This window comes from Doryrhamphus excisus, linkage group LG5, assembly GCF_037039965.1.
Source record: "Doryrhamphus excisus strain RoL-2023G ecotype Guam linkage group LG5, RoL_Dexc_Guam_v1.1, whole genome shotgun sequence".
Classification (NCBI taxonomy): Eukaryota; Metazoa; Chordata; class Actinopteri; order Syngnathiformes; family Syngnathidae; genus Doryrhamphus; species Doryrhamphus excisus.
The window spans coordinates 18,981,110-19,005,527 of NC_136361.1; the positions used below are offsets into that span (position 1 = coordinate 18,981,110).

At 40.0% G+C, this 24,418-nt stretch overlaps 1 protein-coding gene and 1 long non-coding RNA gene across 6 annotated transcripts in view; one reads left to right on the top strand and one right to left on the bottom strand.

Annotated features, from left to right (window-relative positions):
- The window catches only part of LOC144898531 (uncharacterized), a 27,089-nt gene extending 19,576 nt beyond the window's left edge, over window positions 1-7,513 (bottom strand). For both annotated transcript variants that reach the window (XR_013627417.1, XR_013627418.1), the window contains exons 1-2: window positions 7,267-7,513; window positions 6,935-7,111 (exon numbers count right to left, since the gene is read on the bottom strand). This is a non-coding gene — a long non-coding RNA (uncharacterized LOC144898531). The remainder of the gene's footprint in view (window positions 1-6,934; window positions 7,112-7,266) is intronic.
- Window positions 7,036-18,502, top strand: vegfaa (vascular endothelial growth factor Aa). 4 transcript variants are annotated; one of them, XM_058053964.2, is made up of 7 exons: window positions 7,036-7,690; window positions 8,802-8,844; window positions 11,191-11,387; window positions 12,323-12,399; window positions 12,484-12,516; window positions 15,327-15,458; window positions 16,443-18,502. In XM_058053964.2, the coding sequence occupies exons 1-7, from the start codon at window positions 7,625-7,627 to the stop codon at window positions 16,462-16,464; spliced, it is 570 nt and encodes a 189-aa protein (XP_057909947.1). In that variant the 5' UTR covers window positions 7,036-7,624; the 3' UTR covers window positions 16,465-18,502. The 4 variants fall into 4 exon arrangements, with proteins under 4 accessions (XP_057909947.1, XP_078646986.1, XP_078646987.1 ...); XM_058053965.2 differs by lacking the exon at window positions 7,036-7,690 and adding an exon at window positions 8,602-8,726; XM_078790860.1 differs by lacking the exon at window positions 15,327-15,458.
- The last annotated feature ends 5,916 nt before the right edge of the window (window positions 18,503-24,418 follow it).

Consider the following 24,418-nt stretch of genomic DNA (forward strand, 5'->3'; position numbering starts at 1 on the left):
CTCCTCAGCTTTGCCCCAAAACCAAATGAAAGCCCGGTCATCACATGCTGAAGCACGGAATAACTGGACTGTTTTTAATATGATCTAATTCTTTCTGAGAAAAACAAAAAACGATCCTTTTACTTTTCAAGTCATTTTTAGCTTTCAAGTCTGGAAAGTTGCAGTCATGGAGAAAACACGCTGATGCGGGAATGACTGCAGATCCGTGTGGCGATGTGCCTTTTTTCCCAACTGCATCCTTACTGTATATATATAGTATTTTTTCTTTTGTTAGCTGTGTATCATCATATCATTGAAGGTTATCAACCATGTTATGACCTGGTGATAGGGGTTCTCAACTAAATTGTGGTGTAATTCTTCATACTTCTCCTTTTCATAGGTTTGTTTCCTTGCCAGGGTTCCATCAGGAAGGGCATTCATTCATTCATTCATTCATTTTCTACCGCTTTTCCTCACGAGGGTCGTGGGGGTGCTGGAGCCTATCAATTGCAATTACACTACCCGGAAGGGGAATGTACCAAATCCCAGAGTTACAGGAAGTGATAAAGTTTGGACCAATCAGCTCCGGGTACATACCTCATACCATACCAGTTAAAGATGGTGGTCCAGAAACGCAAAACACAACAAATAATTACAATCGGACCACCCTGAAACGGATCGTACCACACGAATCAGACAGGAAGTGGTAACATTTGAAGTTGTGGCGGGTGTTAATGGCGGACATTGACATCATTTTTTTTGCCTGTTTTGGAACAAAATTGTGTCAAGCTGTGAACCGATGCAGTGAGAGTTGAAGATCACTCAATCCTGTACTGAATGAATGGTTTGATATTTATGTGTATACTAATTGGAAAAAGCCCAGTAACAAAAGTTGATACAAACATATCATTGAACAATTTATGGGGAAGTTCAGACATTAATCGATTAATCTGGTTAGCGCCCTAATTTAAACCATGCACACTTTTTTGACACTGCCTTTTAAAAGCAACTGAATCGAGAATCGTTAGGAACCAGAATTGATACAAGGAATAGGAACAGGAATCGTTCATATTCAAACGGTGCCCAAACCTGTCGCCTAGTCCACAAAACACATACAGACTGGTTGGACAAACTCCCATTCACACTCAAGGACGCTGCATGCATCTGCATGTGTAGAGTTGGTCCACAGTTACACAACCAGGATGAGAATCCCACTGTGTTGACAGTGTGGGTTTCCCTCTCAGATAGCAGATAGTGATCCAGACTCTCTTCTAAGACATCAAGAAGTTATTCTCCACGGTTTTCCAGAAAACCTACATGCCCATGGGGCAAAAAGGCCCAATAGGACTCTCTTCTTCAGCTCTTCTTCTGGGTTTAAGGCCATGACAAGTTCTCCCGGAGGTGGGAGTTGAAACGCCTTCTGATGGGGGACCGTGTCAGACTTTCCCAGCAGACTCTTGTAATGCGTTTTTGGCCTGCCGAGTCTGACTAGCATGCTCCCCACCATCTGAGCCACCAGGTGTCCAAAACATGACCTACCACAAAGTCAATCATTGAACTGTGGCATTGACCATTGAAGCGTGTGAGTATAGTACAGTGACTTTCATTATCATGAAGTTCTGAAGTACTGAAAAAAATAGTACTACTTAGGATTTAGCTTAGGTTTTAGCAGAGTGTGCATGCTCCGACAACATATATGCAAATACCAGACGAAACAAATGTACTACAGGAGGTATAATCCCCTTCCTGGTGGTGTAATTGTAATTTATTTTTCATTTTGTTTGGTGTTTTGCACTTTTCGACTACAAACATAAACTGGAAAATGAATGTGCCAATTCACTGAAGCTGATTGGTCCAAACGTTATCACTTTTTATAACTCCTGGATTTGGTACGTTCCCTTTCCAGGTGGTGTAATTGTAATTTGGTTAGCTTTTTGTTGACATCATAGCCACTGTAGTGTAGGCTACTGCATACAATTCTGATTAGGTTCAGACATTAATAAATTATATGGATCTAGTTAATATAAATGTCAGATGATTCAACATTTTACGCATTCTGTAACCTATGAAACTGTCATTTGGCTCAGACAAACATCCTCATCATGTTTTCAAATATCTTCATAAAGACACAAACCTTAAATTAGTCCAAACAAATACAAATACAAATTGCCACACACACACACACACACACAGTCTTGTTTCCTCAGTGTACCTCACAAAATGTGCTTATGTGTAATTGGGTTGTTAACTGATCTGGTGAGTTGTGTCTGCTCAAGCCTGATGATGTGAATAGGATGTGGTTTTAGAACCAAGTCCATTTTAACTCAAAACATACCGGGACTCTATTCAGGGGGACTTTATGTGAGAACAACAATACAGGAATCAGATGGGTTGGACATCAAACAGGCGTAACCTTGCCAGCTCCCAATTGTCTCTGTAAGTCTCTGTACCGCTAAATTGAGTCCATATGTGAGAAGGCCAGGACATGCATGAGTCTGCTGTTGATGTTTTGAGTATGGGACTATCTCAAGAAACATATGAGACACATACAAGCATAACTGCAATTAATAAGAACAAAGAAATGAAAGAAATTGCAACATTTTATAACTGTGGTGTCGCTGTATTTTTTGTGAAAAGCCAGGGGTGTCAATGCATTTTCACTGAATGCCACTTGTAACTGTCAATATGAATATAAATATAAACGCTTGATATTATTAGAGTCGCCCATGCACTTTATTATTATGCTTTTACTAACAAAACTTATGGATATGGACCCTTTGCATTCTGTATTGTGCAAGGTGGAGTGATTGCCTTAAATATTCATTCATTTTCTTCCGCTTATCCTCACGAGGGTCGCGGGGGTGCTGGAGCCTATCCCAGCTGTCCTCAATTTGAAGTCGCTAATTAACCTAGCATGTTTTTTTTTTTGGAATGTGGGAGGAGAAAACCCACGCATGCACGGCGAGAACATGCAAACTCCACACAGAGATGGCCGAGGGTGGAATTGAACCCGGGTCTCCTAGCTGTGAGGTCTGCGCGCTAACCACACGACCGCCGTACAGCCTGACTTAAATATATGACTCTTTATTACGTACTCGAGTGACTGTACTGTGGGTTGTCCTGTGAGGATTTTTTCTTTCTACTGATCTTTATTAATCTCACAGCTAGGAGACCAGGGTTCAATTCCACCCTCGGCCATCTCTGTGTAGAGTTTGCATGTTCTCCCCGTGCATGCGTGGGTTTTCTCCGGATACTCCGGTTTCCTCCCACATTCCAAAAACATGCTAGGTTAACTAGCGACTCCAAATTGTCCATAGGTATGAATGTGAGTGTGAATGGTTGTTTGTCTATATGTGCCCTGTGATTGGCTGGCGACCAGTCCAGGGTGTACCCCGCCTCTCGTTTGAAGACAGCTGGGATAGACCCCAGCACCCCCACGACCCTCGTGAGGAAAAGCGGTAGAAAATGAATGAATGAATGATCTTTATTATGAAAGGTGGTGGTTACATATTGTATTCACATTACATTACATTACAATCAAATTTTTTTGTTATTATTATTATTATTAGGGGTGACTTGTTGTCCACCTGTGGTCTATACTACTTGTATGACAGCATGTGAAGTTGATTTATAATCTGTGTTGCTTCCCAAACGGACAGTTGGCATCCTTCTATTTTTCATATATAGCCCTTGGTGGAAAGTTTGGACTCCCCTGTTCTAAGTGAACCCATATTTAGAATATTCCGCAATGTGAGTGCAGCCACTTATGAGATTACAGGTGTGAAGGAAAGGAATGCATTGTCAGTCAAAGAAGTACAAGTGTGTGTGTGTGTGTGTGTGATTGACCAAGAGACAGAGAGGTCTAAGGGTGGAAGGTTGGGGCGGGGGTTGCCCATGGACAGTCCCTGCATTCCCCTGGGCAGACTCATGGAGCCGGACACCAGGAAGCTAACATCCCTGTCTGTCTGAGTCTTGGTGGGACACTGGACCACCCAGATGGATCCCACTGAACAGACTGGCTTTAAGAAAATTGTCCATCAGGATACTGAATATTCACAGTGATGGAATCATGGGAAAATACGACATGGGAATGTAATATTTTTAGCTCTAAATATCCGCAATAATTTGATTTTAGAGGCGATGGAGAATTATTCAATACATTGAGGCATGCTTTAGTCAAAGTTCATCCCACCATCCAATTTTTGTCTAAAAAAATAAAAAATAACACAGATCTGGGTCATGTCCAGAGCCACAGCATGGAATATTTTACTAACTTGTGTCTTTTTCTCACCTGTAGTAGGCGCTCCTGCTTCAAAAGCTGCAGACACCAAAACACCTCAACTGCTTATCATAATATGACAGTTACCCAATATCACCCATGACATTATTGCTATAGTGCTATTTTTGTAACTGATACAGATTGTTTTTGTCATCATTAAAAATAGTAATGTGCCCTGCGATTGGCTGGCGACCAGTCCAGGGTGTACCCCGCCTCTCGCCCGAAGAAAATTAAAACTGGGGTGTTTGAAAACCAAGGAAAATCAACATTCATTCATTCATTTTCTACCGCTTATCCTCACGAGTGTCGCGGGGGTGCTGGAGCCTATCCCAGCTGTCTTCGGGCGAGAGGCGGGGTGCACCCTGGACTGGTCGCCAGCCAATCACAGGGCACATATAGACAGCCATAGACATGCAACAGCTAGCCAAATAGTGCTGCGCATGTTAATGCTCATAAAACTGGCTGACAATTTTACTGTGCTAATGTTAGCATGCTATCAATGCTAACTGCTAGCATGAAAACATGTAGCTTAATAGTGCAATACTATTAAATATTAAATAAATAATATATTAATATTAATTCATTCATTTTCTAACGCTTTTCCTCACCGGGGTTGCGGGGGTGCTGGAACGTATCCCAATTGTCTTCGGGCAAGAGGCGGGGTACACCCTGGACTGGTCGCCAGCCAATCACAGGGCACATATAGACAAACAACCATTCACACTCACATTCATACCTATGGACAATTTGGAGACGCTAATTAACCTAGCATGTTTTTGAAATGTGGGAGGAAACCGGAGTACCCGGAGAAAACCCACGCATGCACAGGGAGAACATGCAAACTCCACACAGAGATGGCCGAGGGTGGAATCGAACTCAGGTCTCCTAGCTATGTGGCTCAGAAAATCAACATCAGAGTTAATTTGGGACTTTTTGAATGTAAAAAAATAGATGGCTCTGATGTCACAAATTATTTGAATGTATGAAATGTGAGAGAAATGTGTACTGGAAAATTGTAATGTTGGTCAATTCATGCATGAACAGTTAATATTGGTTTTATAACAAAGTCAGTATGAGCCTAGATATGATTCATTACCATTACTTCCCGTGGGACATTTTTTCAATTAAATAAATAAAGGTCAGCCAGGCCGGATGGAGTCAGAAAAACTCTTATGAACTCAGGGTCGATGATATAATTGTGTAATTCACAACCTTACAACTCATGCTCCCTGGAAAATTGTCGTCTGTAGTGACTGGAGCATGTGATATAGACTATGTGTGGAATTTTTTTTCTGCATCACGCTTTATTCATCAAACATTGACCACTAAGTTCCTCTGAAGGGAATAGTCATCTGAGACATGAGACAATGTTTTTCCAGGTTGCATTTTTTTTCCAAACAAGATGTAAAATAATTTCACACTTGACTTTGTACATAAAGTATTATCATGGCCTGAAACTGACAAGTTTAAACCTCCCAGTAATGAAGACAGTAATGAGGTAATCCCACATTTACTACAGTTAACTGGTTTCAGACGTGATAGTGAAAGTTCCACAAAGTAGGAACTTTGCAAAACGGTGCTGAAATTTTAAACGGTTGTATGCACTAACTGTTCAGATAAGTCTCTACTTGTGAAAATGGCTGAAATGCTACTATGCTAACCTTAGCATGCTAACAAATAACATGCAACACCCAGTGTGGTTGAGCTGCTGTATATACTGTAATACTTTTTAAACTGTCACAAAATGCTACAATGCTAGTGCTAGCATGCTAACACACAGCATGACACCACAAACTCTAGACTACTCATAAAAACTACAAAAAATAACTACTATGCTAACATTAACATGCAACAGCTAGCCAAATAGTGCTAAGTGTCCGCACATGTTAATACTAATTTTACTGTGCTAATGTTAGCATACTATCAATGCTAACTTCTGGCATGATAACATGTAGCTTAATAGTGCAATAATATTAAATAAATAATATATTAATATTAATTCATTCATTTTCTGGTCACCGACCAATCACAGGGCACATATAGACAAACAACCATTCACACTCACATTCATACCTATGGACAATTTGGAGTCGCCAATTAGCATGTTTAGCATGTTAGCAAACTAGCATGTTTTTGGAATGTGGGAGGAAACCGGAGTACCCGGAGAAAACCCACACATGCACGGGGAGAACATGCAAACTCCACACACAGATGGCTGAGGGTGGAATTGAACCCGGGTCTCCAAGCTGTGAGGTCTGCGTGCTAACCACTCGACCGCCGTGCAGCCCAATATATTAATATTATAAATAATTTTAATATTAATTCTCATGAGCACTGACTAGTAATCATGGTACATATCATTTATTACAGTTTCATTTTGGCATCCTTCTGTCTGTATGGGTTGAATTCTATCTCCATATTTTTTGTCCACTCACAATTGCTATGGTTAAAGTGTGTATATTAATTTTATTACCAAATTGAAGGTGAAAATGTAACAATAGTGATAAAGCAGTATCTGGTGTTTGGGGAAAGCAATATAAACACCCTCTTTATGCACTAAATTATCATGTATGCGTTCATATAATGCACACAGAGCAATGAACAACCTCATGTTATGTCTCATTTGTACTCTGTTTATTATATTATGTATACCCCTATTACAATTAGTGTACGTACCCCACTTTGGGAACCTCGGTTCTCCAGTGAAGAAATGCCGTTCTGCGATTGGCTGCTCCGCCTTGCCCCTCCTCCACAGCTGCTCAGGCACCTTTAATAAAGCATGAAAACGCAGCCCCAACCGCCAAGAGCAGACAGAACGCTGAGCCCAGCCGGTGACAACCTGCCGTCCGTTTACTATCGAAACAAGCATAAAAAAAACAAGCGTTTGACCGGGGTGGCGACTGAAGAACGAGAACAGCCTGACATTAAAAAAAGGCGTGAAGACAAAAGGGGAAAATTGGATCCCATTTTCCTGGCTAACGTTGCTCTGACAAGCCACGCGCGCACACCTTTAAAAGACATCCGGCGAGTAAAGTTGCCGAACTGATCCTCCGTTCCCTACCCGGGTTGAGAACACTTCAGTAGAACGTCTGTTTGAAGCTCGACCTGTTCCAGTGCGGATTTCAGACCTCGTCCCAAGCGGCTCGCTCGGGATCAACGATGCCCGTTGGATGGTAACATTGCCTGAAGAAAACTGTCCGTGAACGTGCCACATGCGCGTGGAAGATATGGATTCGCTTTCACTATAACCAAGATTTGCCGCGTTTTTTTTTTAAAAAAAAAACACTTGTCTTCCTTTGACAAAATTACTTTCATTGTCATTTTAAAGGACCTCTGGGATTACTAGACTCCGCTGGGGTTACAATCATGAACTTTGTTTTTAGTTTGGTACAAATTCTTTTGGCAGCGGTTCTTCACCTATCCACTGTAAAGGTGAGTTTTGGGCATTGGATTTCTATTTCTGTAATAAACTGATTAATGACTACTTTAAAATTGATACAATTTCTGCATTAAAGCGTCAATATATAGGAAAATATCTGAACAAAATATTGAAATATTAGTATTTGTGAAAGGTCTCAAGAAAGCCAGCATACATACCTGAACAAAATATTGAAATATTAGTATTTGTGAAAGGTCTCAAGAAAGCTAGCATACATACTACCAAGAAGAAGTATTTGATTGTGTTTATAATGGGAAAAAAGCCTTATTTGTACAGTAAGTGAATATGATGCAATCAATGGTGGCAGTCTAAATATTAGTATTTGTGAAAGGTCTCAAGAAAGCCAGCATACATACTACCAAGAAGAAGTATTTGATTGTGTTTATAATGGAAAAAAAGTCTTATTTGTACAGTAAGTGAATATGATGCAATCAATGGTGGCAGTCTAATAGTCCTTAGTCACCCATCAGGTGGCATCATTTCCATTTACTTTCAAAAAAGCAACTTGTGTATCATGTATTTTATTAATCTGTAAGCAATAATTTTGAACATAAATGCCCCTGAACTGACCAATTAAATAAGTCCCTGTACAACTGTTGAAAGTAGTTCAGCCTAAAATTGTCTAGTACCAACTCCAGTTCTCTCAGCTCCCCAAAAGTTCAGCCCGGGGCCTATTTTTTTCTCACGGTGATCATGAATATGTGGAGTCTGGGGCTCGGTTTCTCCCTGCATGATGCCCACCTCCTTCCCACCACATTCCCCACACACAGGCAGAGAACCGCTTTCTCACGCAATATCTTGGCCAATTGCAGCAGCCACATGAGGTCAACGGATGATGCCGCCTCGTCACTATGAACATGTGAACAAAGCAGCTTGAATGGAGAATAAAAGCACGCGGAAGAGCCTTTTGGGCTTTGCTAAAGGGACACACACCTCTCAATTATCTTATCTTTTATGTTAAAATACTGTATTAATCATGTTATTACACAATAATTGATTGGCATGACTCACCTGCCCAATCGCTCTTATGTAATTAGTTTTAAATATGTATTGTATATTGTCTTGCACAAGTGATGTAAACACGCTGTTTTGCTTTTCTTGCAGACTGCCAGCATTAACAAGGGAGTGGATAAGAGTAAAAATGAGGGTAAGTGCTCTAGTTATATATACATATTTTTTTTAAAGCTGTAGGTTTGCTTTGATTTGTGATGATTGTGAGAAATATAAAAGTTGGCTAAGCATAATTTGTGCTAAAATGTGTCATTTAGAGTTATGCAGTACTTACATGGGTCCACATATATTATTTACCTCTCTTGTACTCAGGCTGCTGGGTTGTGCCTGTGTTGCTATGGTGACTATTATGACGCTTGCATCAATATTTTGGTATTATTGGTGCAATTTCTGAATTACCTCGTGTTAAAGGAGACCTATTGCACTTTTTCCACTTTTCTGAGCGATAAAGTTGTTAGAATGTTTTATTTCGGTGTTAAACAATGCCAACGTTTCAGATAATGAGGTTTGTGAATTTTGTTGCGAGCCCTGAAAGAAGTTTGGGATGATCCTTAAGGCTCGATTTCAGAGAGTTTTTTCTAACACCGGCTCCCACTTCCTTATTATACGAGCATTCCCGGGTACCTGCTGTACAAGCTGAGTGGGACCAATCACAGTGCAGTGGGCGTGCCCAGAAGTGGGCTGTGATAAGTTAAAACAGACTGTTTTGGAAATCCAGCTGGAATAGGTGCAGATTCTGGAAGATCTTCTGTGTGGGTTATTGTGTGTAGCTGCTCTATAGGAGTCTACATCTCAATAGGTCTCCTTTTAAATGTTTCATCCAATAGTAGAAATGTAGCATGAGCTGGAATAGGTGCAGATTCTGGAAGATCTTCTGTGTGGGTTATTGTGTGTAGCTGCTCTATAGGAGTCTACATCTCAATAGGTCTCCTTTTAAATGTTTCATCCAATAGTAGAAATGTAGCATGAGCGGTCCCTCCCCGGTTTTCCATTCCATCCCCTGTGCAGCCGCGAATAATCCATCCAGGAGTCCCTCAGACTAAGTTCTCTGTGATCCTGAGCAAATTTCTGACCCCTGGTTGGTCAGAACAACTTCACCTCAGGCACTGTGGCGCCAGGGGTCATCTCTGACATGTGACCCTTTAAGCCCACCTATGAGTTTGACTGAGCTTCTGGACTAATGCGGTAGACTTACATGTGTGCCAGTGAGTTTTCCATTTTTTATATAGATTTTTATGATGTACACATGATCCCTTGAGATCCCAATTACAGAAGTCCCTAAAATCGATTGGCCACAAATCACGATATTAATGATGTGCAATAAAAGCACCATTTAGCTCATTGTTATCGGTATTGTGGTGGTACCGCATTCAACGGAAGGGTTGCGTCAGGGTTTCTTGTGTCAAAATTGAGCCAAAAGAGAATCACTACCTCCAATTAGGTAATCACAATGCTTCCAGAACCAAAGCCAAGCCACAAAAACCTAATTACTTTTCTTATCTCGGTCTGACAAGCGGTGTGAGAATAGCATGAACTCTACCACCTGCGTGCTCTTGGACACCAGTTACTTACAGTATCACCCCACCGGCAATCACATAACCCTGTGCATGTCTGTGCTCTAAAATGCTGTCTGCAGCAGCCAAAGTGTGGCGACATCCATCACCATCCACATGGTCCAACCTTGGCCTGAACACAACAGTGCCACTGTCAAACAAACAAGCCTGTGGCATTGAACCAAGGCTGATGGCTGATGTATTGACTGAGCGGCTGCCTGCATCAGACTAACCCAATCTTGCGCCAAATATGACATCGCTCTGTCTTCTTTTTTTTTTGCTGCACGTTGAAATCTGCACCACTTTTATGGCGACTCCAAAGTCCCAAGTAAGACCTTTAACCAACCTGGGAACTTTGATTCATGTCTTTGCTCGAATGGAAAACAATCTTCAAACTGTGCGGAAGGAACTAAAACCAGTATTAAAACAAAATATTAATTCACTATTATATTTATACATAGATGTACTCTGTGTCCTTTACATTTTACTTTTGAGTCCTGCACATTTTGTTGTTTTTCTCACTTTCTATTGCACACAAGCCAAGTAACTCACACATTTTGCATCAATGTTGTTCCATTAAAGCTTGCAGGTTGTAAATGTGTTTGCCAAACATACAGCACATACACATCGCCGCACTGATGCTATTATATTTACAGGCTGTTGATGCACTTCACATGGATGTAGACATACATGATTAATGGCGTATGACGGACTTGAAATTGGCCATGAATGAAAAGAAAAGCAGCAACAACACACAGTCCCACACCCCATAAGGATTAAACCTTTTCTAAGGAAATTGTAATTTTAAATTAGAAGAGTTAACTCTGGTCATCGAGCTAGTAAATGTGCATGTTATGCTATGCTACCATCTAAAAGGCCATGTGCCGTATAGTAATCAAAATGACCAAAAAACATTCTCCTCTTTTCAGTTATCCAACTCACGGAGGTCATCAATAAGAGTCGGTGCCAGCCAAGAGAGGTGCTTGTGGATATCTCCCAGGAGTATCCAGAAGACACGGAACACACCTACATACCTTCCTGCGTGGTCCTCACAAGGTGCGGAGGCTGCTGCATTGATGAGGCGATGGAGTGCGTACCAACTGAAACCCGCAATGTTACACTGCAGGTGAGTTCAGAACGGTTGGAAACAATAGATTTTTTAGAGCTTGTATGTAATGTCACAGATGTATGTGTAGTATTTATTCAAGGATAAACAAGTCTGTTCGACATTAGTCCGATATTAGCACAAAAATCTAAAATCGCCAAAATCTAGCAGTCCATTCCTTACTCCATGCCAGCAATTTGATCTAACAGCACCAGATTCAACATGCAGACACGTGATCACAACAATAACGTGTGCTAGCGTGTTTACAGAGTTTACAGGAGTATTTTTTGTTAATGTCTGAAAGAGACGTTGCAGCTGAGTGTAAATTTGTTATTAACAATCGATCAGCGAAGTTTAATACGACAAACCTCATCACGCATTAGAAGCAGCATCACAAAAAAAAAAAAAAAACGCATGAAGAATTTTTGCAAGACCACAGAGACCCAAGAAAAAAAATAACTCTGGCTCTCTCAAACAGCGATATATGTTTGCAAAGCGTGAGAAACTCCCACAGGATGACAAAAAGTCATAGGCTATAACAAAAAAGAGCGAGCACATGTGTGGTGAGTAATATCGGGTTTAAACGCTTCATTGAGCACCTTGAGTATCGCTACATTATGCATATTGTGGATAAAACTATACACCAGATGCATAAATACGTGAAAGGTTTTCTTCTGTTTGAGTATCCCTCCTTTTGTAGTATTATTATTATATACAGTACCATCCAAAGCTTGGAGACACTTTCCCATTCTAATGAATGATAGAATGTCTTCAATGTACATGTGGTCAAAGCCTCTCCTGGCCTTTGATCAGGCTTGCACTTTGGCATGCATGGCAGTTAAATACTAACAGGAATGGACCATTGTACAAACATTCATGTGTTTTGAGTATAGAGAGAGCGATGAGGGCTTTGGTTTTGCAAGTGAAAAGTTTCATGAATTCTCTTTCCCTTCAAGGTGATGCAGTTGAGAACAATGGTAATACAACATAAAATACAGTTGAGCTTCACAGAGCATCAAACGTGTGATTGCAGGTAAGAGATTTGCATTCAGTTGACCTTTCATATGCATGAAAAAAATCTCAATAAATTGAAATCAAATACATATTTCTACTTTAGGTTAAAGCCTGAAGTTCAAGCAAAGAAAGAATAGTAAGTACGTTGTATATCTTATTTATTGCTGGTATTCTGTGGGGTGCATCACTGGTTGGATTATTCGTGTTGGGCATTGTGACGCCAGCAGACGCACATGACTTTGTGCCCTCTTGCATAACTACAGAAGTAATTCAGATTTAAAAGTGACCTTAAAAAGTCACAGTATTGTCCTCTACCAAAAAATGACTTCAATTTGGGAATTCCACAATCTCCAATCCAGGCCAGGTTCAAAGGTGTACACTAAATTATGCTCACAAATTTGGTCTAGTTAACTCGTGTGTGAATCCTGCAAAAATACGGTCAATTCACAATGCTTTTTTTTCACTATGCATCCAGTGTGAACCCTATAGAAACCTTCCTTTGATCCAGACAGTACAGTACAACAAATATGACCACGGCCTCCCAGTACTGTCTTCCACCAAGCTATATCGGGCTCGTTTTATGGCAGTGTTAGTATTTGATGGTGTGGCTGCAGCAGTTGGAGCGACTGAGTCTGCAGCCCACCCGCTGCTGTCTGACTCCAGTTGCACAAATCTAACCCCCGGCTACCTCCCCAGTCTAATCGTAGCAACAGGTGTCATGGAGTTAACCTATTTTTATTTTTAGTGAGCGAAAAGAACTCCCGGTTACATGACTTGACATAAAAGCACTGTGTCTTTACATACATAGCTACATAGCTATCATCACATAAAATCCAATTGCTTGAGGTTTTAAGCAACAGTGTGCACACATTCACTAAGTGCCCTTCTCTTTGTGTTGTCTTCAAGCTTGTGCAGCTAAAATACAAAGCCATCCTTCGCACCTACAAAGTAGGTCAGGTTGCTGAAGTAGATAAGAGCGCGTGTGGCTGTACCTTGGCAGCTTTAAAGTGGACGTATTTGCAGCAGAGGAGAGATGATATCATATTAGCCAAAAGTCAAATCATGTTGTCTTTGGGCTAAAATTACCCTTGTCGGGTTAGAAGGTTGCTGTGCACGGTCCGATACTTGGACCAATACTGTGGCTGTGAAGATTGTGTGCGCGTTCATCAATCATAGTGACATGCATCCTGTTTCACCTTCATTGTCGATCAATATTTCCAGCCTGCTAATGAGGAGATTAAATGAGAAGGCACATGCGCTTGCTGGTTGATTAGTTTCTGCTCGGTTTTATTGATTTTTGCCAACTTTGCCCGTATGTTCTCCATGTTCTCTGTGTCATAGGTAACGGACACAAGGAAGGTTTATCTCACCAAACCTTTGTTACAATTTAGACGATTTCCTTGATTTTCTACATCTAAATGTTCTGCCGTATCTAAAATGTCGACGTTGGATCTGTTTTGTCCTACGCTGATAATTGATGCTGTCTGAGGACATTTTATCTTCTGTCGTGTCTTCTTTTGCACCTAGCGATAGCCGTCTTCATAGGCAGCAGTCAACTGTTAAGTCAATCAGAGTTAAAACAAAGCGGTAGACTGCTGTAGCCTTGACAGCCTCAATGATAAGGTCCGCATCGGATTGTTTAGTTGGTTATTTAGTCCAATGAGGCAAATCATTGTTTCATAAAGCCGATCGGAGATACTTTATATTGTGGAGTCCTTTCTTGTCTTGATTGTGACCTTCCATGGTGTGAGAGCACAGCTCAACGTTAAAGTAACATTAAACCTTGGATATATCGGACTCGGATATATCGGAAATTCGCTCACAACGGACAGATAAAAAAGAACCAATTTTTCTGTAATGCATTTTCAATAAAAATTCATTGCATATATCGGATTTTTTATAACAGATTTCGCCTATTTCGGACAAAATCTCCAATCCCGTTCCAATTTCCCTCGCATATATCGGATGGCCGCATCGTGGCCTTTGATCCATCTTTGATCCATGTTCACAGCCAAATCTGAAGAGTATAACATCTTTGTATGAATTACAGACATGTAAATGAGCATGTACAACGAAATAAAAAATAATTCTCAAATCTGTAGAAATGCCTTCTTGTTGCTATTAGGGAGGTTTAGAAACCAAACGATAAACATAAGTGCAAACGATAATGACGTCACATGCTATTGAAATGTATGGGAACTTGCCGACTTGTCAATAGCCTTTAGGTTTATCGTTTGGTTTCTAAACCTCCCTAATAGCAACAAGAAGGCATTTCTACAGATTTGAGATTTTTTTTTTTATTTCGTTGTACATGCTCATGTACATGTCTGTAATTCATACAAAGATGTTATAATCTTCAGCTTTGGCTGTGAACATGGATCAACGTAGGCCTGACGGGCGTAACAGGGCCTAGCTTAATTAACAATTTGTTATGCTCAGAGTCCAATAAAGTTAAATTCTCATTACCTTACGTCTCTTTTCATTGCCCAGTCCAGGTACATTGGAAACATAGTCAAGGAAGTGCCTTTTTATAACGGATAAAATCCGATTTACGCATATACCGGATATAAATCCGATATATGCGTAAAACGGACATTTTCCGGTATACGCATATAACGGATTTCGCTTATATCGGACAAAACCAGTGGGAACAATTGAATCCGATATATCCAAGGTTTACTGTAACATTAAAGTCAACGTTATTCCAGTTTGTTTACATTATATGTTATTATATGTTGATTCGGAATTGATTTAAATCAGCGGAATGCAGTCATAAATCACATTGAGCATACATTTTCTTCACTCAGCAACACTGGTAATGAGACAATGAGGGGTGGGTTGGGATTAAGGATTTTGCATGAGTGTCTGTCTGCCCTTTCTGCACAATTCGCTCTATAGCTTAGATCTCTCTCTCTTTTGTCTCTCCCTTTTATGCTTCCCTTGCAGCCACTGTGCGCCTTGTTCAGAGAGAAGAAAGCGCTTGTTTGTGCAGGACCCTCTCACCTGTAAATGCTCCTGCAAATTCACACAATTAGACTGCAAGTCCAGGCAGCTTGAGTTAAACGAAAGAACTTGCAGGTTTGTTTACCATACGCATTGCGATAAACAACGTGCCTTTGAATGGATAGATGGATTTCCTGTTGAGAAACACGCATGCTTTTCACTTGATTTTGATTGTTTTTTTTTGTGTTGTATGTGAATGTTGAATTTTCGTTGTTCCCAGCACTTGCACTGCTGCATCTTTTCCAACCCTTTCTGACTTGCACGTTATAGTTACTCTGGTTGTTTAGCATCATGACATTGGCATTCATATTCAAGGTGATTGCATATTGTATCTATCGGTTTCAATATTTTTCTTTATTATTGCAAGATTTTTGTTCCGCTCATGTCGAGTAACAGAAGATATTTACTGTCCAATCTTGTGTAATCTACATGGACTTTATTTTTGCACACCTTCCATCAAACTCAACATCTAAATGAAGTATATTTGCACGTCACTGAATGCATCAATTGTGTCCATGCAGGGTGCTGCTTACTCATGACTGAATCTATATGAATGCAGCCGAGTTAAACGCATCCCTTTTCCTCTGTGAAGCACCCACCCCTACCCCCCCGCCCCCAAAAAAAGAGAAGTGACATGACTGCTGCCTCTAGTTAACAAGACTACATGACCTCCCGTGACCTAATCACTTCCACGACCCCTGAGCCCCCCTGGGCCTCCCACACTGCTCTGGATTTAGAGAGCCACACACGTCTGGGTGGAATGACCGGTGAAATGATTCTAATTAGGAGGTTAGATTACTCCCAACTTCCAGTTCCAGCGCTAAGCCTCAACAGCTTAACTCCACTGCACATGAAACATCACGACTATAAAATCTACATAAAATGGTGCTTAAATCGAACATCTACATTTGACATAAAAGCTACACCATCTTCACTCCCTTCTTGTTTTTGTCTAAATATGTTTGTGCATGACGTGGTGTGTTCATTGGTTAAAAGTACAAAACAAACAATATAGTACTCGCTTATTACTGATACAGATTTCCGTCTTGTCCTCCACAGATGTGACAAACCAAGGAGATGAGACCAGGAGACAGACACTGTTATAACACTGTTATGAAGGAATTATTTTTGGCACAGCACTTTGAAATCTGAGGATGCATTCCCCCCCCCTGCAAGACACTCGATGACAATGCAAGACCGGACATTCTGGATGCTGATCACTATGCTGAACACTATTCATATATATGTGTACATATACTCTTTAAGTACGCCAACAATTTTGTATTGCTGCTACTATTTAAAACTGAACGACTGCGCTGCCGCGTGGGAAATGGTGGGAAAAGTGTCGAAGAGTGCGGAAGTTTGCGCAAAGGATACAATTGAGGAGAAGCTATTTTATTTGATGTTAACACTTCACTGGATGCTTGTCTGCTGTGGATATGAACCTGACGTATGCCTCACTTTAAGGAATAATCGGTGACTGCAATCGAACCCGCGAATGCAGCCGAGCCGAACTGAAGAGCCTGAATGGGGACCGGCGGACGATAAGGATAAGAAAACCTGCAGCACTTGAACTGTTATATGGCAGGTTGACAAGTTGCGAAGTGACTACACTTAATGTGAGAACTACAAAATCTTGACACAACTGCTGACACAGGTTACGTGTTGTGGTGACGAATAATGTGACCTGCTTCCCAAATGGAAGTTCAGTGACGATGGCAAAGAACCAAAACAAAATTTTGCCAATAAGTACATTTGTTAAAGATTCGGGCTTATCTCCATATTTGAAAGTCAGGGTTAAAGGTATCGAACCACTACTTGTTTTTGGTCCTGCCTTCATCACACCACTTTTCCTGCGTTTTTTTTTTTTTTTTTTTTTTGTGCACAGTTTATTTGTATTTTTTAAATATTGTGTTAATTTGACTAAATGTCTTGAGACCAGGTGAAAGGGATGTTGTTGTAGGTATGTATGACAATGAGTAGCGACTCAAAAAAAACAAAAAAAAACCAAACCGTTTTATATGAATGGCTTTGTTTGTGTTCCAAAGAAACAGTCATGCTTCCACAACAGAGCAATTCATTAACGGTTTGTATGTACTTACTTGATATCCCTTTTGTCAAATAGATTACATTTAATTTATAGAACGTGTTCAGTATTCACTATTATAATATTTATATGCAGTGTTACAATGTTTTTTTTCGTTTGTTTTTTTTTTGGCCCTCAATTTCAATGTGGTTTGAGATTGAATATTTTTGACTGTGGATGCCTTTTTGTGGGCGAAAAGGACTGAAAACAACGCTTTGACATTCCTGATTTGAGCTAAAGCTGTGTTACTTACCAGCCGGAGAGGGAAGGGAGAGGGGGGGGGGGTCACGGGTGGGCATGTCGACCAAGAGAAAACCCCAGTCATTAACATGTGCGAATGATGCACCAGAACAGGTGCTTTTCATTTTGGACCCGGGCATGTGGTTTTGCACTCGTTTGCCCGCAGACACGTCATAAGCAGGACGGAAGGAGTCTCGCTGCTGCTGCTGCTGCTGCTGCTGCTGCTCAGCTCGGACCTAATTTAGTGAGGACTGTCCAATCGGATTGAGGTCTCTAGTATGAGGGCGGTGAATTGGCACTGTACTTACTCTGGCTTCTCTGACAAACACTATTGTGAAGGCTGAGTTTTTTTGCATTGGATTTTAAATCAGGAGGCACAATGAATCAGATCTACAGAAGCTCCAAATAGGAACACTTAATCTCAAAGACAAGTATTGTAGTTTTATTCTTAAATACGGGGAAAAAAAAATCTCAAAGCTGCAAAAATACATACAATTTCCCACAACGTTATGCCAATTGTTCCTTATCAGTCATGTGAGCCAGCAGTAAATCCTGATATTACAACCCTCCCCTCACACTAAAGTCCTGAGAGTGAGTTCACTAAAAGACAAGACAGCCGGGTCGCCTATGCCTCTTAAAGTCCTCATTTGATGAGAACATTCTCTTTGTATTTAAATGACTAAATTGTTGTTGACTTTGTACAGCCACAAAAAATTTTTGTAGTTTATTTTCACATTAATATATTTATTTCTGCTGTATATTCTTTTACAATATTAATAGTTATTTTGTTGTTTCTAGTGTATTAAACATATTTATTTTTAAAATATCTTGTTTGCTTTTTTTTTTTTTTACATTGTTGCTGTTTGTGGTGATGTTATAATTTGCAGACTTCACAACATTAACTAAAGTAATATGGAGTGTTTTGCAACATATGAAAATAATCATAGTCATAACATAGATAAGATAAGCACGTACATGATGTACATTCATTACCTTGGCTTCAGATTGCATGTTTGGTTTTGCTTGACTGCTGTTATTTAGAACAGTAAAATACGAGGAAATTTGCCCCAAACTAGCCCCGAGTGGTTAGCGCACAGGCCACACAGCTAAAAGACCCGAGTTCGATTCCGTCCTCGGCCACCTCTGTGTGGAGTTTGCATGTTCTCCTCGTGCATGCGTGGGTTTTCCCACATTCCAAAAACATGCTAGGTTAATTAGCGACTCCAAATTGTCCATAGGTATGAATGTGAGTGTGAATGGTTGTTTGACTATATGTGCCCTGTGATTGGCTGGCAACCAGTCCAGGGTGTACCCAAAGACTGTCGGCCTGAAGACAGCTGGGATAGGCTCCAGCACCCCCCGCGACACTCGTGAGGATTGGAGGTAGAAAATGAATGAATGATGTAATATATTACCCAATATCCGTGTTATTCCCTTGTTATGCCACCAAGCTTGATAAGTTGTCTTTCGGCTTCTTTCCTGGGGTCGCAAAAACAAGTCACTTAAGTCACAGCGAGACCTCCCGTGGATACGTATTAGGGCATTGGCGGGGAATCAAACCTGCGCCAGCTGCATGAAATGAAGCAGTGTGTGCAACTCCATGCTCATTTATCCAAACAATCTGATTAATAATTCCTGTAAGGCGTATTTTTGTGAAACTTTTTTTTATAATTCTCATGTTCTATGGTCTCTCGAGTTATTTTAGGCACATTTTTTTCTTGATTAAGAATCTATAGATAAAGTATTCTCTCAGTGATCTTTAAGATTGTGGTTGATTTCCTATAACGAGCAGCTCTGAGCCAGTAAATTAGAACTGATGACAAACACAAGTGTTGAAGTATTTAAGCACCACAGTTTAGTAAGAGTGTTGAGTGCTTGTGCAGCTAAATACCCCAAAGAATGCTACAAGTGATTTGATCTGTGATTACAAAGGATTTTTTTTTTCTTCTTAATATGGGTAATTTTTCCCTCATGGTAAACAGCAACAGAGTTAAGAGGCTGAACTTTAAACAGCTCACTCACTAATGCTGAGGCGACATGACATAATACGTTCAGCAATGTTACTTCAGGATACAGGCAATCCTCATCTTATGACATTTCGTGGTGATCATGTACTCCCAATTATTTTTCATACTGTACAAAAAGAAAGAGTTATGTGGGCGTGGAATACGTACAAAAATACATAAGTGGGATCATACACAGTCACGCAATGAGGAAGGAGAACGTCACTTTTCGTGGACATTAAACATTGTAAAATTGTAACATTCTATATTGTTGCATGCTTGGTCAAACCCAAAGGTTTCCAAAGTGTGGCCCAGGGGCCCTCTGAAAGAGCATAATGTCATAATACAAAGAAAGGGGAAAAAAATTCACAATAATTTTCACAATTTTAGTAACAAAACCAAGCATGAAGTAATGGTTGGTGAAAAAGTTGTGATATTACAAAATCAAAATATTATGGCCATAAAGTCACAGTGTTATGAAAATAATTACAAAAAAGTTTAAATGTTTGGAAAAAAAACAGCAAAAAACTTGGGACATTCCTGGTCTAAATTATTTGACTGTCTCAACTAGTTGTGGGCAAAACCGTTCATTTCAGTGAACCGGATCATTCCGGTTCATTCAGTTATAAGATTCGTTCATTTCGTTCATTTCGTTCATTTCGTTCATTTCGTTCATTTCGTTCATTTCGTTCATTTCGTTCATTTCGTTCATTTCGTTCATTTCATTCATTTTGGTCAATTGGTCGTTAGCCTGGGATCTCCCCCTGTGCATAGACCCGGTCAGCCGTGTCGAGTCAGTCCGTTCACTCATGTTCACGTCCGTTCCGACTCAACAGCACAACAACACATGATGACGTACCTTGGAATCTGAAGTATTACGACACCCGTCCGGATCTGAGCGTCTCAGCTCCCCAGTCCGGCGTTGACCGAGTCAATCTCTCGGTCTCGATATTTCAGTCATCTAATAGTCCGGCCCTGCAAAAGAAACAATGGACTGACTCTCCAGCCAATAAAAAAAAAGCATTTGCAACTGAACGGACTGAACGGGTATTTCAGAGGCGGTGACCTTGTTCATTCCTTTCACAAAAAAGAACTAGTTCTTTTGACCCATTCGTTCATGACCGACACACCACTAGTCTCAACCATCAATCAAGGATAATGATGGTATCCTTGAACATGTGAAAGGATCTACTGCAGGGGTCTCAAACTCAATTTACTTGGGGGCCACTGGAGCTAGGGAGCATTATTAGAGCCCTGTAGACATGACAAAACACGACTATAGTCACATTTATACTTTTTTTATTTACAACATATTGCACAACTGCAGGGTCTTGAGACACATGCTAACTCGCAAACTAGAGAGCTAGCAACCTAAACGGTAGCCTTCAAGTTATTTCCTTTAAACTTAAATAGCCATAAACTTACCACTTCCACATGGATAGGGAGGATAATTATTAACAGTTATTTAACTTTTAACATGAACATTAATCAAATGTAATATTTTTTCTGGGTACATGATACCATACAGCATCCATATCAAACTTGCACGGGCCGCATTAACATTAAACTTTCATATCAAGGCGGAGGCCTCAAACTAGTGTGCTGCGGGCCACATTTGGCCCACGGGCCACGTGTTTGAGACCCTTGATCTACTGTATGAAATAAACCATGATAATTAAGCACATCATCTCTCCCTTGTAAAAACCCCGTCCAGTGTGCAAGACAACCACAAGCACAAAAGTTAAGTAGTTATTTTTCTTTACAGTTTTGTTTAATTGTTGTGTTTGATCCTTTTACTATTATACTTTATACGTCCCTTATATGTTATGTGTACAGTGTGAGGGACTTTGGTGTTGATTTAGTTATGGTGGTGTTGCGTCTTGTTCTGTTTTTGTTGTGTTTGCTGTCTCCATTCGAATAAATGAAATAAAAATACAGTATGTGACCAATCGACCAACCGCAGACGTGAACAGCAGCAGCAGGACAGTTTCCCACCCATTTACTTTCCAGTTGAATAATTATTCAGGGAAATCACAGGCAGCAGGTTCAGCCACACAGACGGGGAGGGAGTGGAAAAAGCGCTCTTGTAATCTCTTTCTCCTTGTAGGTATGAACGTGCTTCCCTGAACGCACACACACACACACACCTCTATTATAAAAGCGTTCTTCAAGAGGGCAGGTTGACTCTCAGGTTGTCAGATTCAGCCAGTCATTCTCTTTCTCATTCTCTTAATCTGAATGTGTTTTTATGTACAGTAAGTACACCAGGGATGCCCACATACTGAAAACGAAAGGGCCACTTTGATATTTTATAACCCATGTAGACATATAGGTATGTTATAAATATTATTATATTGTATATCTCGAGAAAAAATGACCTTTTTTTCACCACTTTGTGTCCAAATCATGAATAATTAAAATGATCTATATTTACCCCCAATGATCCAAAATGTCAGTCTACTCCAGTCTACAACCTTCAAAATGAAATACATCAAAATAATATTGTTATACAGCATAACTTGCAACATTGATAGCACCCACGTACACAGTCTACAGCTGAGGCTGCAAGGTTGAATACGAATGTAGGCTGAATGAGAAGCTTTATCATCAATATTCTCAATATTTGTTGCAGTTCAGAGTCTGAAATCATTGGGTCTGGCCCGAAATAAGGGCAGAAATAATCCAACTTCACAATATTGTTATTTTTTGTGTGAAAATAAACACTGAAGTATTTCCTTAAATATGTCTTTGCAAATATTTCCCCAGAACTGTTTAGACAAATGAAATCAAGGACAACCTTAAGATGCTAAACAGCCTAACGCTGACATAACATCAGGTTGCTGAACTTGTCTCTGGTTAAAGCATGTCAACCGTTTGTATGTCTCCATTCATGCTCAAGCAGACTCGTTGCATGTACTAACTCTTAAAACGCGTCTAATTTGACCTCATTGCAGGTTTATAATAGCCTTCCAGATTGTGCAGTGCTGTGATGATGATGCAAGTTAGCAACAAATGACGACGTTTGCTCCATGCTGGGGTTTTAGTAGCACAATTTCACACATTACTCAGAGATGCGAGTAGTCTCACATGTCTTGCTATGACGTATTTTGGTACACTCGTGAGACATACTGTACAAACACATTCATTGATTAAGACCAAATAATGCAAACAGTAAGCGTGAAAGAACCCTTATAGTCATAGTCCTCATCACCGCCATACTGATGTTGTCTTTAAAAACATTGATTTATGTCACAGATTTTGCATCAGAAAAATGTCTTGTTCATGTTATGTGTCATATATAAAATCATGGGTTTCTTAATTTTTCATCTCACATTCAATAATGATGTTGAAAATGATGAATTAAATTATTATTTTTACATTAAAATGTACTGATCGTACAAGTATATCATTCAGGAAAAAGCAATGAAGAGTTATTTTGCTCAACCTTGTCATCCTTTAATGCGTGAAAGGTTAAGTAGCTTATATGTATACCATAACATACAAGTTACACTGTATGAGACTGAACTACAATGTGCTCTTTGGAAATAAAGTGTTGGGATGAAACCAATGAGATAATGCCTGCAAAGTAAGGCCTTAGTTTGCACTACATCTTATTAGAGTGGTGTCCTGGGCGAGATTTTATATGTTTGACCCCCTCAGTTTGCATAGCTTGCAAAAGAAATTGAATTGCATTATTTTTGCTGATAACAAATTACTAATAAATACAAAAAAATAAAATCCAGTATATAATATAAATACCCTTACTGCAGAATTGAAATACTTTATATATGTGAATAAATAATAATAGCGATAAATTCTAAATGCAACAATACACATCAATAACTCTCCATATAATCTACATACACTTAGCCCGCACACACACAACCACACGAGCGTGCTAAACTAAACTCGCCAGTGTTTATAACCATTTTAACCTGTTTAAATCGAGAGGAGATTGTTCAGTATTTATAATTATTTTGTGCCATTATTCAGCGGTCCGCGATCCCCATGCAATGGTTCCTTTCCATGACCTTATAAATGCCATTTATACCGACATAAGTAATTTTTCTATCATTGGCAGAATCTATACCAGTATACCGGCATATAAAACATATCGCTCAACCCTAATACAAATACTGTATATGCTAAACCATGTACTAAAATGATAGGTATGGCGAGATGTATATGTTATAATTTGTGAGCTGTTACATTTTAAGACTTAATAACAAGTTTTAATACAGTGTAATATTAAAGATGACTTTTTTTTCCTGATTTTTGGCGCCCCCTGTAGGCCAAGGTGTCTGTAGCATCTCCTTGTATTGCCTAATATGCCTAATATGCCTATTAGGCAGTATAGGCTAGCTGACTCTGGTCCTATATTTCCATGTTAAAACAGTATAGCTGAGTGTACATCTGTATTTGCCCTATGTTTTCCTGCCTGGACTTGGCAGGGTATGGAGTCTTGGAATAATATTAATGAGGGGGGGAAGGAGTGGGTGGGTGTGGTGGTGGGGGGCGGGGGGATTGGCTGCTTTGAAAGAGATAAGCCACATTAGTCCCAGTTGGGTGAACATGCACACATTCTCTTTACATCTAACGTATGCATGCAAAGACACATAACTACACTTGAAGACGGCAGAAGTAAACCTTTGTCTATTCTGTACTCCTATTTCTAAAATGTTAACATAGAGATTTAAAGTAAAAAA